The sequence below is a fragment of the Amborella trichopoda genome, chromosome 11 (assembly GCF_054954075.1).
Source record: "Amborella trichopoda isolate Santa Cruz 75 chromosome 11, AtrichopodaSantaCruz75HAP2 v2.0, whole genome shotgun sequence".
Taxonomy (NCBI): Eukaryota; Viridiplantae; Streptophyta; class Magnoliopsida; order Amborellales; family Amborellaceae; genus Amborella; species Amborella trichopoda.
Genome location: NC_142346.1, coordinates 46,644,172 through 46,657,613, shown reverse-complemented (window position 1 = coordinate 46,657,613; position 13,442 = coordinate 46,644,172). Strand labels below are relative to the sequence as shown.

General features: G+C 37.9%; 1 protein-coding gene across 1 annotated transcript; it reads right to left on the bottom strand.

The window, feature by feature from the left end:
• Positions 1-11,260: 11,260 nt before the first annotated feature.
• On the bottom strand, positions 11,261-12,848 carry LOC18427711 (uncharacterized). Its single transcript, XM_006836759.4, has one exon. It carries the CDS (start codon positions 12,713-12,715, stop codon positions 11,498-11,500), a length of 1,218 nt encoding a protein of 405 aa, XP_006836822.1. The 5' UTR covers positions 12,716-12,848; the 3' UTR covers positions 11,261-11,497.
• Positions 12,849-13,442: the final 594 nt, after the last annotated feature.

Below are 13,442 nucleotides of genomic sequence, written 5' to 3'. Positions count from 1 at the left end.
AGGACTAAAAAATCCCTTCTTCCCATGTCTATGAATCTAAAGGTTGAGATGATCGATACTAGGGTTTTCCAACATAGCAAAAACCTTCTTTAGGAGGGTTTTTAGATGCAATTTACTGGTACAGTATAAGGTTGGCACTTTATATAAACTTTTTCCCTCGGTCATATGTATTTTGATAAATATTTTGAAAGGATCAATTTTAAATAGTTGATCTCTTGAGTGTATTTTGATAAATTTCTCTTTATTTAATAATTTAAAAAAAAATTGTCAAAACATGTTTAGAGATAACTATTTAATACTATTTTTTTATTCATATGTTTTAATTTAATTTTAAAAATTCCATCAAAATGGAGGAATTGGAATAGCTTAAAAAAGGCTAAAATATTTATTAAATGACAAGTTAGGTACGTCTTAACAATTTTTTCTATAAATGTCTAAATGAATAACTTTGTAATTTTTGTAATTTATTTTACAGTATGTGCTATTTGAAAACCTCCTATAAAATTAGAGCGTTACATAGTAGTATGAGTTGAGTATGAGAATCTACATAATGGATGCAGTCGGCATACGGACGCATCCGTAGGTGTAGAGGTAAGGTGCACCTTGAAAATTTATCATGGTATATAATTTTGATGTAAAATGTTCTTAAGATTATCTTAAAATCTATTTTTATATCTAATTATAAAATTTTAAATTTAAAAAAAGGTTAAAATCAAGTAGATCTATAAACATATGAAAATCTTGAAAATGGACGGTGTAGATAATATGTTGTAAAATGCACTACTTCTAAGACTTAAAATCTTTTTATTTTTCATAGTCATACATCTTGATGTCAAGATGATCAATCAAAAGGTTTTTCAACATGAAAACTATTTCCGGTGGATTTTTGCCGGGCATCCGTAGTTCTACATTATAAGGTATCATCTTTATATGAACTTTTTCCCTGCATAATTGAGCCTATGTATAGCTAGCTGGTAATGAGTTATTGAGTCCCACTTTTTTTCACTAAATTTCAATTTTCAAATTAAAAATGATCATTATGAAAAAATTAAAAATGATCATTATGAACAAATTATAATCTTATAGAAGTTAAAACCTTAAAAAAAAAACAAAAAAAAAAATGAGAATTGCTCTATGAAAATGAAATATTGAAAAGAAAAAGGAAAAAAATATAAATATAAAATTAGGGAATCAAGCGATCAGCGTGGCTTAGACCATCCAATTCCCTGACAATATTTTGTAGTCATGTAGGAGTATATTATGTATTTACTCTCTTGTGTAAAACGAGTAATCTTAGGATTTTAAATTTTAGAATATAACCTTTCAACTCATAGACTAAAAAGATCCGAATTGAACTCTCTATTTACTAAAAATAATAATGTCCTGGAACAATAACGGTAACTGTCCAATTTTCTAACCATGAGATTTAATGTAAAAAAATAAAAATTCATTTTTTTCTTTTAAAAATAATTATCTAGTGATTTTTAGGTGGTTCCCAAAATTTTAAAATACAAAAATAGGTCTTTTGAGCAACGCACAGCTCTTGCTTTGATTACACTATACTCGCTTTTTGGTAAATCTGCACCTCAAAGCCTCACTAGATAAAGTTATTCCATTGCCGAAAACCTAGTGATGGCTTGTAAATATATTTCAAGCCAAGTCATGGAATTTCGAACTTCAATAATAGTGCACATATGATGGTTCTATAAACACAAGAACTAAATGGTCCACATAGCAAGTTATGAAATAGGCTCACTTTTGAAGCTTACATTTCATTTTTTATCCGTTTTCTTTTATGTCTATCATTGTCGAAAACGAGATGATTGATTTACAAATTTTCGGGTCCTAAGACTACATTTTTATATAAAGTAAACCAGTAGACAAAATGCTTTTCTATAAGAAAACTATGATTAGTTGTTTATGCTAAAAAACAAAAGGACTAGAGTGAGTGTTTCATGTTCATTTGATATATTTAAGCTCATCCACATTCCTTTGAGCCCAAAGGGGTGGCAATGGGCCTCACCGCCTTTTGCACCGGGCCGTCTTAGCCCTAACCTGGCAAAAAAGGCCCTAGGCTGTCTCGGCCCTAACATGGCGAAAAAAGCCCTGGCCCAAGCCCGCCCCTAGCTCTATTAGCGCAGGCTGAGCATGCCTTGGCCCACACCCAATCCAAGGCCTACTTTTATGCCGGAGTTGCCCGGTCCTCAAGTCACATTTCGTCGCCCAGGCCCTAGCTTTTAAGGGCCAAGCTGACCAGGCCAAACCTAGAGCCCATTTGATAGGCTACCAAAGCAACAAGGCCACAAGGTCGTCCTTCGCAAATACGAAATTAAACATGCGAGGAGTACACCCGTAAATTAATTGAATAAAAAGGGTAGTTGTATAAGCCAGACTAGCGAAATCCCCAAGTTTCGCCCGAGGTCAAGCTCGAAGGGGGTCGATGAAATACCGACGCGTGTATGGCGTAGAAATTGCCACGTGTTCCTGGAAATAGCATCGCGAATGGCCTCATACTGTTCTTTTCTATTTTTGTTTTCTTTATTTTTATTTTGGGCTAAGTTTTCTATGCTCTCTTGCAACGTAGAAGTTCTATCCTCTTTCTATCCAACCCTCCATTTTGAATGGAGGGTTAAGATTATCTCAATCAAAATATCACATTTTTACATTATTTTATTTTTAATTTTTTTATATGAATTATTTTGACACCAAAATTTGGGTGTGCATTCTTTTATTAAACTCGTACTAGCAAAAAATTTTTAAAAAAGATATTTTCAATAAAATAAAATAACCAAAATACTTTTGAAAATTTCAAGGGATATTTTGGTCATTATATTTTATCAAAAAATTATTTTAAATATTTTTTATAAGTACGCCCCAATGAGAAGATGGTACATACCAATTTCATATTCATACAATTTGTATAAAAAAACTAAAAATAAAATACTTTGAGACGTCGGATCTAAGATCAAACGATGAGTGACTCTCTTGATCAAAATTGGATGGCTGGATGGTAAGAGAAAGATAGAACTTATATGCTATAGGGGAAACCTTTCCCTTTTATTTTTACTCCAAAACTTCCCATTTTCTCATGTACATTTGGTGATGCCAAAATGACCATGATTTTCTCTTGTACCTTTGGTGATGCCAAAATGACCATGATGATTGTCATGGTAATGAAATACTTTATGTGATTTTATAGAGATCATACGAGCTTTATAAAGCCTGCATAATTTATTAATTTTGAAACAGTTAGTTGCAATTGACGATCACAAAACTTTAGTAACAGTCAAAGAGTATATAAATGATTTTGGGCGGGTTTTGAGCATGTAACTTAATTTGGTTGTATTCTCTAGTCGATACCGTCTGCATCTCGATGTCTAATTGAGTTGGGGGCCTTAAAACATTTCGAAAAAAACGAGTTCTTCATGTATCTCATCCCAAACTACTTCATCTTTCTATAACTTCCAAAATCTAATCTAATTCGTATGGAAATTTAGTTGGGACACAGAGTGTTTGTTGTCAGATATAAAAATTGAGGAGGGACTATGTAGATATGGTGCAGTTTGTATAAAAATTGAGGAGGGACTATGTAGATATGGTGCAATTTGTATAGAGTCAATGCTCTAAACAATCAAAGTAAGATGCACCTTCAAAAAACGTCGAGAAATGTGATTTCAATACTGGAAATTTTTGTAATAGCCTTAAAATATATTTTTATATTTAATTATAAAATTTAAAGCTTAAAAATTAGTGTAGATCGAGCAGATGTATACAAACTTGAAAATTTTGAAAATTGACGGTCCAAAAATATGCTATAAGATGAACTATTTTCAAAACTTGAAATCTATGTTTTTCTCATGTTCATGCATCTTGATGCCGAGATGATCAATTTGAGGATATTTGAGCATTAAAACCACCTCTTCTAATGAAGTTTTTGAAGTGGGCTCTAATTTGATCGTTTAGCGCCCGGCCATGGCTCCATCAGGGATAGCCGGGCCAAACAAGCCCTAGGCCATGCCTAGCCATGGCTTTGTCATGACAAGACCAGGCCGGACCAGTCCGCCCAAACTTGGCCGAGTGCAGCCCTAAAGTTGTAGTAGCTCCGCCCTCGAGCTACGTTTTAGAGCCCAAACCATAGTATTTTAAGGACAAGCCGACCAAGGGGTATCGAATGAAGAGAGAAGTGGATTATGAGATCCGTATCAGCATGGTAAGTAGCATTTGTTTTGTTCTCTCAATCAGCCATCATTTATTTTCAACCACTCTCACTCTCTGTTTCCTTTTTTTTGTAAAAGGGTTGAGGCGTCTTTTATTTCCTTCCCTAAAATGGTCACCTCTTCCCCCTCTCTTGTTTTCGAGTGGAATGGTTTTTAAAACCCGTTGATATAATCAAGAACCATTGATCTGGACTAAAACAGTCAGGATTGAATGAACTCTAAGAAGGTATCATATCAACTTGGTTGACCCCAAACCCCTCTTTCATATCTCTTTATTTGTTTATTGTTTAATCTTATTTAATATTTTTTTAGGTACCCTAAAATCCTCCCTCAAAACAAGCCCTAACCAAGTCGATATTTGTGGTGCATCAGGAATCCTATACATCGGCACAGACCTTTTGTGTCCATGACAGTCGCCATGGTGGCTTGACGGGTTCGGTCAAGCTTCATGGTGCTCCAAGAAGCCTATAACCATTACAGACATACAAAGTCTGTGACGGTTGCCACAAATCTAATAGAGGTGTGGTGCAATCTGAAACAAATGGCAGCTAGAACGGAGAGGGGTGATGGGAGGAAGAGGTGCAAGGGTTTGTTTAAAGAGTGCCACGGAAGTGCTTTTTATGCAAAAGTGCCTTTTATGCCAAATCAGTAGAAGACAGGTAGGGATGTCTTAAACAAGAAAGAGAGTTAAGTTCGAAATAAAGGGAACTATGGGGGATATATTTGATAATTTCCCTTATTTTTTATTTTTAATATTTTGCATATCGCTGATTCAAACTGATCCAAACCAATCCAAATTAGTGACCACACAATTTGACAGAGATCTAAGAACTCGACGAAGGCCCCGAAGCAGAATGTGTTGGTGTCTGATCAAGTACTTTTAGCTGAGGAAGTAGTGCTTGATACACCTAGAACTAGTGTTGGTAAAGCGAAAGGCAAAGGGAAGGGTACTGTCAAAGGCACTAGATCACGTTTGCAGGCTCGTGGACGTATGCCCCTGAATGCAGCGGCACGTGGGCTCATCATTGCGGATGACCAAGTCATTGAGGCCAGCTCTGGCTCCTCGATTGATGAGGGGATGCTGGGAGATAGCCTTGCAGAAGCACTGATATTGGAATATGCTTACTTTGGTGCGTTCAAGGATGGTCCAGGTTCTTCCTCTACCCCTTTCTTTTTATGAATATTCTCTCCTGGAATGTACGAGGTTTGGGAAACCTCAAATGGAAAAAAGGCGTCATGTTTTTTGTTTCAAAATATACACCGTCTATTTTTATTTTACAGGAAAATAAACTCCCCAGCCCCAGCTTCTCTGGTGCCTGGGAAGTTTGGGGACCTGGCTCTGTTGACTTTGTGGGGCTTGATGCTGTTGGTGCTTATGGAGGGCTGTGGATTCTTTAGGATCCTACAGTTTTACAGTCCTTTACTATGGTGGTGAAAAATAATTTTTTGCTAGTTGGGTTTTTGGGCCCTCATTCTGCTTTGAAGTGGGGTCTGATAAATGTTTATGGTCTCAAGTTGCTGCTTCTAAGGATTTTTTTATCAATGAAATGTCTTATGTTCTGCAGACTTTTGCTTTTCTAACTTGTCTAGGGGGGGGGGGGGGGGGGGGGGATTTTAACTTTACTAGATGACCTGATGAAAATAACAATGGTGGGGTTATTACGCACTCAATGCATCTCTTCAATCGGTTCATTGAAACCCATGCCTTGATTGATTTGCAGATCTCAGGTTCAATCTTTACCTGGACCAATGGGAGTATGGAAAATTTATTTATGTCAAACCTTGATCGATTTTTTATTTCTGGTGAATGGTCTGAATTTTTTCCTATAACTTCGATCAAAGCCTTGCCTAGGCTTTTTTCTGACCATACCCCTATTATGTTATGTATGAAGAAACTCTCTAAGGCTCCCACACCTTTCAAATTGGAAATTGGATCGTTACAGGAAAGAGAAGTGGCTAAGTTGTCAAGAGTACCTGGGAGAATACTATCTATGTTGGTTCTCTGGACTTCCAGCTACATAAAAAGTTGCTCAATATCAAGCATAAGTTGTTGGACTAGAAAAAAAAACTAATTGTGTTCATATCAGAGGTAAGATTGAGGAAGTTCTTACCAAACTTGAAATGGTTGATGCGGAGGTAGAGAACATAGGTGTGTTATCGGAGGGGTTACTGGCAAAAAGAGCCGGTTGTACTAAGGAATTAGCGGACTTGAGGAGGGTGGAAGAAGTTTATTGGAAACAATGCTCCCGAGTTAAGTGGCTAAAATAATGGGAATTGAACACGAAATTTTTCCATGCTATGGCTAATGCTCGTTCTCGTCAAAATGATGTTTATGGCTTGGTGATCCAGGGTGTGGATCCGGATGATAGAGAGGGGATGTCCAGTGCGATCGTTAATCATTACCATAAAGCATTTTCCTCAGTGGTCAAGATCACCCCACGGCTTGAAAGAGTGGGTTTCAATGTCCTCCCTTCTCATTCGGCATCATTTTTAGAAGATGATATTTCTATGGAAGAACTCAAAAAAACGGTGTTTTCTTTTCCTAGTGATAAAGTTCATGGGTCAGATTGGTTTCCTTTGATCTTTTTCCGTATCTTTTGGGATCTAGTGAATAGAGAGCTTCTGGAGATGGTTAGAGACTTCTTTAGGAGAGGTGAATTATTCAAAGGTGTTAACTCCACTTTTATAGCACTTATTCCTAAGAAGTTTGTTATTGCTAGTTTCTGTGATATCAGACCTATTAGTCTTTTGACAAGTCTATATAAGATCATTGCCAAAGTGCTTGCGGAACGCTTAAAGTTTGTGCTACCCTTCATTATTCGGGACCTCAGTAAGCTTTTATCAAGGATAGACTGATCACTGATAGTGTATTGGTTGCCCAAAAGTGTATGTTTTAAATGGGCTTTTTGGACTGGTGATTAAATTGGATATGGAGAAATCATATGATAGAGTGGAATGGAGTGTACTCCTGGAGATTATTAAAAATATGGGTTTCGGGGAAAGGTAGAAGAATTGGATTTATGGGTGTCTTTCTTCGACCCATTTTTCCATTTTGTATAATAGTAGTCCTACGGGCTTTTTAGAGCTTCTAGGGGTATTCGGCAAGATGATCCCCTTTCCCCGTTCTTTTTTACAATTTATGCTGAGTGCTTTAGCTTGTTGGTACGCAATGTTGTTTCTAAAGGACATTTTGTGGCATTTCAGTTGCCAAATAATGGTCCTTGCACCTCTCACCTCCAATATGCATATTATATGTTGTTTTTTTGTGAGGCGATGGACGATCACGTTTCCAATCTAGCAATATTCTTAAAGTGTTGTCCGGTAGCTTTGGGGTTGAAGGTGAATTTAGAGAAAACAAGGGTAATTGGCATTAATTGTGAGGAGTTGCTGGTGGAGAATTTGGCGGAAGTTTTAGGGTCTAAGGTGAACACTTCCCTGTTATGTACTTGGGATTGCCAATTTCAGATGCTCGGTTGCCTTTGGCCGTGTGGGAGAGGGTTATCCAAAGGATTCAAACTAAGCTTGATTTATATAAATTTAAATATCTTTCTCTGGGTGGAAGGATTATTTTGATTACAGCTTGTTTGTTCAATCTTCTAATTTATCAGATGTCTATTTTGCAGATTTCTGCATCGGTAGCTCGTAAGATTGAGTTGCTTATGCAGATTTTTCTTTGGGGCTCTGTGGGTGATACCAAAAAATACCATCTTCTTCGATGGGATAGGGTTTGCACATCGAAGAAGGAAGGAGGGTTCGGTTTGAGGAAAATAAAGTTGGTTAATCAGAGATATTTGGTCTCCGCCTTTAAGGGGGGTTTTTAACTGAATTTTGATGGTAGCTCCTTAGGAAATCATGGGCTTGCAGGTTTTGGAGGTCTTGTAAGAAACTGGAAGGGTAAAATTATGTTCACTTATGCGGGTCCTCTGGGTGAGAATACATTAAATTACGCGGAATTCTTTGCACTTCTTCAAGGCCTTAAACTTTTATGCGCTAAAACTATTGGCACCAATTGTATTTTTGAAGGAGACTCTTTGAATATTATCAATTGGTGCGATAGGGAGAAGAAAGTTCCGTGGGAGTTGAGATCATTCTTGCTTCAAATTCTGGATCTCTCACGTTCCATTTCATTGTCCTTCATTCATGTGTATCGGGAAGCCAATGTTGTGGCTGACTCTCTCGTGAAGAACGGCATTTCTCATGTGGCACTGGTGATTTCTAATGATGTAATTTTATTGTATTTCTGTTGATTTTATAATAATATTCCTGAACTTCTCTCAAAAAAATATAATTGTGTATATCATGGTCACACATAAGACAATCACTACAATTGTGGGAGTGTGGATTCAATCACTCAAAATATGCGTGTGCATGTTCTCGTAATTCTGCATGTAAGATTGGCCTCATCATAACCGTCTATATGGATAAGTAACTTCACTCTCTCTCTTGATGTTGCAATGTCATTCAATGAGCCATCATAACATATTGACATATTGCATAAGCGCTCTCTCCTACCGATTTTAATGGGATTGTCTACAAAGAGACTATTTATCTTTTTGTATATGGAGGTCACTATCATTTCCACTTGTTAGATGTCAAATTGGATGGCTTAGTTGAGTCACGAAATCTGAAAATTTTTTTTGGTACTTTGTATCTATTAAACGAAACTCATACAACTACCTATTTTAAAATGTAAGGAACAAATATGATTGTGACCTCTATGTACAAAAGATTAATGGTCTCTTTGTAGACAATCCCGATTTCAAAATGTGGGACTTTCAAGAGTAGAGTTACTAGTGCGCTACAAAATATCGAGGGCCTTGGTCAAGCCAAGACCAATCCGATCACTGGTGAAATTGGCTGGATTAAAATTTTAAAAATAGAAAAAAATATTATAATAATTTAAGTATGTAGAAGGTATAAAGAGTTTGTCAAACTTTGTTTAACCAGACAAAATTGTTTGGTGTGATGGATAGATTGATCAAATGTTAACTAGGATTATTTATACAGAGACTATTTATTTTTTGTACATGGAAGTCACAATCATTCTTGTCCCTTAAATTTCTAATTGGGTTAGTGTTATTGAATAGACACAAAGTTTGAAAAAAAAAATTCTCAGACTTCGTGACTCACCCAAAACCATTTAAATTTAAACAATCTAATGAGTAAAAATGATTGTGACCTCTATGTACAAAAAATAAATAATCTCTTATAGACATCCCTTATTAATTTTAATCAATTTTCATCTAAATCTAGTTTTGCTTTAGACAGCCGAGGTCCGCTTGACCCCAAACCATTCCAGTCATGAAACTATGATAAAATATGGATTCCCTTTTTCCATCAAAAGTAAACTTAGACTGCATAGAATTATGTATGTACACGTCATTTTGCACTTTTGATGTAGTTCATTGAGAGAGAGAAACATGTTTATATAAGAGTGTGCGAGGGAAAGAGGCATGTGTTTGTAAATGTGCGGTAGAGAGAAAGGTGATTGAGAAAGAGAATTAGGGCGAGAGAGCATTTTACCCTGTTTTGGAAACGAAATTTTTATTGTCCGGGTCTGTGAAACAAGGACTTAGGCTCATGTACCCCAAAAAACCTTTTATTACAAACTAATGATCCAATAATACATTATGTGATGATTTTGGATCATGGGAATCTAAAGCACATTTACATTATGGAATGACTTTGGATCTTAGGGATCCGAAACAAAAATTCCCAAGTACTCCTTCAATAACCCATAACCCATGTCATCTCTTAACTTGGTCTGAATCCAACATGTGAAGTTGTATCCGCCCGAGTGGAAGGTTTATTATGTTAACGTTCAAGAAGACAGGGCGGCCGCCCGGTGACTAGGGCAGCCACTAGGGGAGACGGGTGTTATTGGCTTTTATATTTAAAATTTAAATCATAATTAGAAACAAAGCCAAGTATAACCAATTATATGTTACAAATTTTACATCTTCAGATGTAAAATTCTAGGGTGCATACCTTTCAATTTTGCAAAAAACCAAAAACTTCAAAAATAAATTCAATCCTTCAAATTTTTTGATTTTGATCTAAAAATTTGTTTTTGAGACAAAGGAATAGTTGTCTAAAGTTTTGGGAGGGCTAAAATCCGGCACAAATACTATTTCCCCCCTTTTTAAAAGGGGAACATGATATTTTTGACCTCTTTCCTTTACTAGGGCAATTTCGGCTCTCCCCATGCAAGGATTTCCCCCCTTTTTAATGGGGGAAGATGATATTTCTTTACCAGGGCAATTTCGGCTTTGGCCAAAAGAACCCCATGCAATGACTTGGGTAACTAGTCGGTCCCCTAGGGTCACCATCCTGCACTGGGCGGTGAGTCCACGCTGCCATGCGGGCAGCCGATTTTTTCAAGTTCAAACAAAGGTTTATGTTATTCTATAGGCCCCGATAGCCTAAAGCAAAATGGTCCAAAACCAAAACATCCAGCCATCCCGTTTCGGACTTTAAAGGTCCAATCTCTCCTTCATAATCCACTTGAGAAATTTATTTTGAATATTCAAGAACCAAAATCATCTCATACGTCACAATTTTTTGTAATTTTAAGTCTTTGAGGTCCAAGTTAGGGCATTTCCGATAAAAAAAGAATAAGAAAATATGGGTCAATCAAAGATTTAATAATGGAAATGAGGCTCGTTCTTTTTCACGATCTCTCTCCCTTAAACATACACCCAACAGCCTAATAGTGCTAGTAGCCAGCCCTATCCCCGTAAGTGCCGGCCCATGCCAGCCCTCTCATGGCAAGACTCGGTTGTAAATTTGAAGAAAAACAAAACAAAAAAGATAAAATAAAGGCAAAAAAGATAAAATAAAGGTCAAAACTGGGCTGTGCCTGCCCTGTCTTGACCGCAGCCTGGCCTGGCACTTGTCAGATGATTCCCTAGTCTCTAAGGCCAGGCTGATCGGGCTGAGCTGGCCCACCCAATCCATTGCCACTCCTGGATTTGGTGGGTGACATCACATGCACAAAAGCATGCCAAGGTGCAACAGAAGAAAAGCCAAATAGAGAATACCAGTTTTCCTTCTTCAAAGTTTTCTCTTTCTTAAAAGACCATAAACATTATTAATTCACACCCTCTTTACATGACTCACCGCATCAACCACTTCCCCCTAAACTAATATAATCCTACAAAACACTACTCTGCAACATCTTCATTTCAAAGAAAAAGGGCCCAGAGAGAAAGAAGCCAGAACCCAAACCACTGTTTCTATTACAAGCATGGAGAGCAAATATAGTATGGAACATTCGTGTATCAAACATCACTCAAATAAGGGTACGGAAGCCTCTGACCTCTCGATGCTACAAATTCTTGCAAGGGAACAACCATCATCGGCCTTCCTGGCAGTGGAGGAGAACCAGGTGATGAACCCTCTGCATCTCTAACCATTGTTCTAAAAGAGATCGAACCCCCCTTTGTTGAAGCATCAGAGTTTCTGTTCGGGCTTGCCTCGATCAATGCCTGGCTCGCGATAAGGGAAGTGTTATCATCTTCCATCTCTCTACTGATTTCAAGAGAGAGAGCACTCCTCACCCCCATGTCTAGAGAGAGAGCACCCCTCACCGCCAACGAATCGGAGACAGGGCAATAGACAAGTATAGAGGCCCCAACTCCGGCACAAATTAGCAGCACTAAGAAGGCTAAGAAAACAAGAATTTCAAAGGCCAGCTCTCCTGGGTGGGATAAAACAGAGAACCCAAGAAGCAGGATACGGAGAGGAAGAAGACCCAAGAGGGAGAAAATCAGATAATAGATCCTCTTCTGTAGGCCCCTGTTAATAACCAAGGTCACCATCTTCGCAGCCAAATAGAGAAAGTATCCAACTAAGATAGAAGCAAAAAGGCCGAGCAGAATCGTGCTCAATAAAGGGTAGGCACAAAGAACCATAGCCTGATTCCACGGAGCTCTGAAAATTGCAGAAGTAAAGTATTTGGGGATGTTCTCTGAGTATATTCCCTCATTTTTGTAAGATGTATTAAACCTGGGTCCAATTAAAACTACGACCAGCTGAGAAAGAAAGGCAGGCAAGCAAAAGAGGAAGATGTAAGCCATGGTTTTTCGGTTCCATTGCCGGCTTAATGTTCCTGAGTCTTGCCTTTGAAGAGAAGCGTGGAGGAGGAGGACTAGAGAGAGAAACAGGCATGGTTCCGAGAAACCCAGGTTTGAAATTAGGTAGATCTTGCATAAATCTTCCTGCCATTTGAGGCTTAGAGAAAGAAACTTGCTCCTCTTTCTTAGCAGGCTCAGTCGAAGTACCTCTCCAAGCGACCACAAGAGAAAGAAAAGGATGAGAGAGAGACGGACAAACCAAGGGCCGCTAAAATAGCAGAGTTGAGGTGTGCTTCGCCTTCTTATACGAGCATGGAAGTGTAATAAACGGAGAATGCAAAAGAAGCCAAGAAGAATGAAGAGGATGACTAGAGAGATGGTAACAGCACCGAAAGCATCGGCGACTTGGCTGGTCAGGGGCATCACCCGAAGCTCGGATTCCACGCATGCTCTCTTCCAGCATGGATGCACAATAAACCCCTACAAACCCTCCCTCTGTCCCTCTCTTGCAGGAGTGCAATAACGTGTGTCTCTCTCTCTCTGCCCCTCAAAATCCCAAATAAGCTTCTCTCTCTGGAGCTTTTACTGGGTTTTTCTCTGCTTTTCTTTCCAAAAACAAAATATGTTACTTAAATCTTTGGTTGCCCCCAATTGGATCAGGGGATAGAATTGATCATAGACCTTCCAAAAGAAGTATAACCTGCTGATATCAGATTAAATGCTCACTTCTACTCATGCAATGGTCACATGTCCCCTGGAAGTTTCAGGAATTGAAACCCTATATACACATCCAGAGATCAGCCTTGTAAACCAGTAAATGTCCATATGAGCGAAAAGAGCACAGTTTTCGCAGCCAGGTTACTGCCATTCAATTTAGTGAGAGCATCCAAATAGGCATATATCGTATAGTAGTCCTTTAAGTTGCCGTTATTCCCATGTGCCACTTTTGGTTCTTCTATCCCTACAAATTTGAATATAGGTCATCAATAAATCGACTTCATTAGTTTACACCCACAAACAGAAGGTACAGAAGGGGGTTGACAATAATGACCTAAGGCAGAAATTGACTCGTAAATCAGACTGGTCCAGACCATCAACTTCTAAAGCACATATTAAGTAATATACAATATGGAAGTTTTGTTCAGGAAAG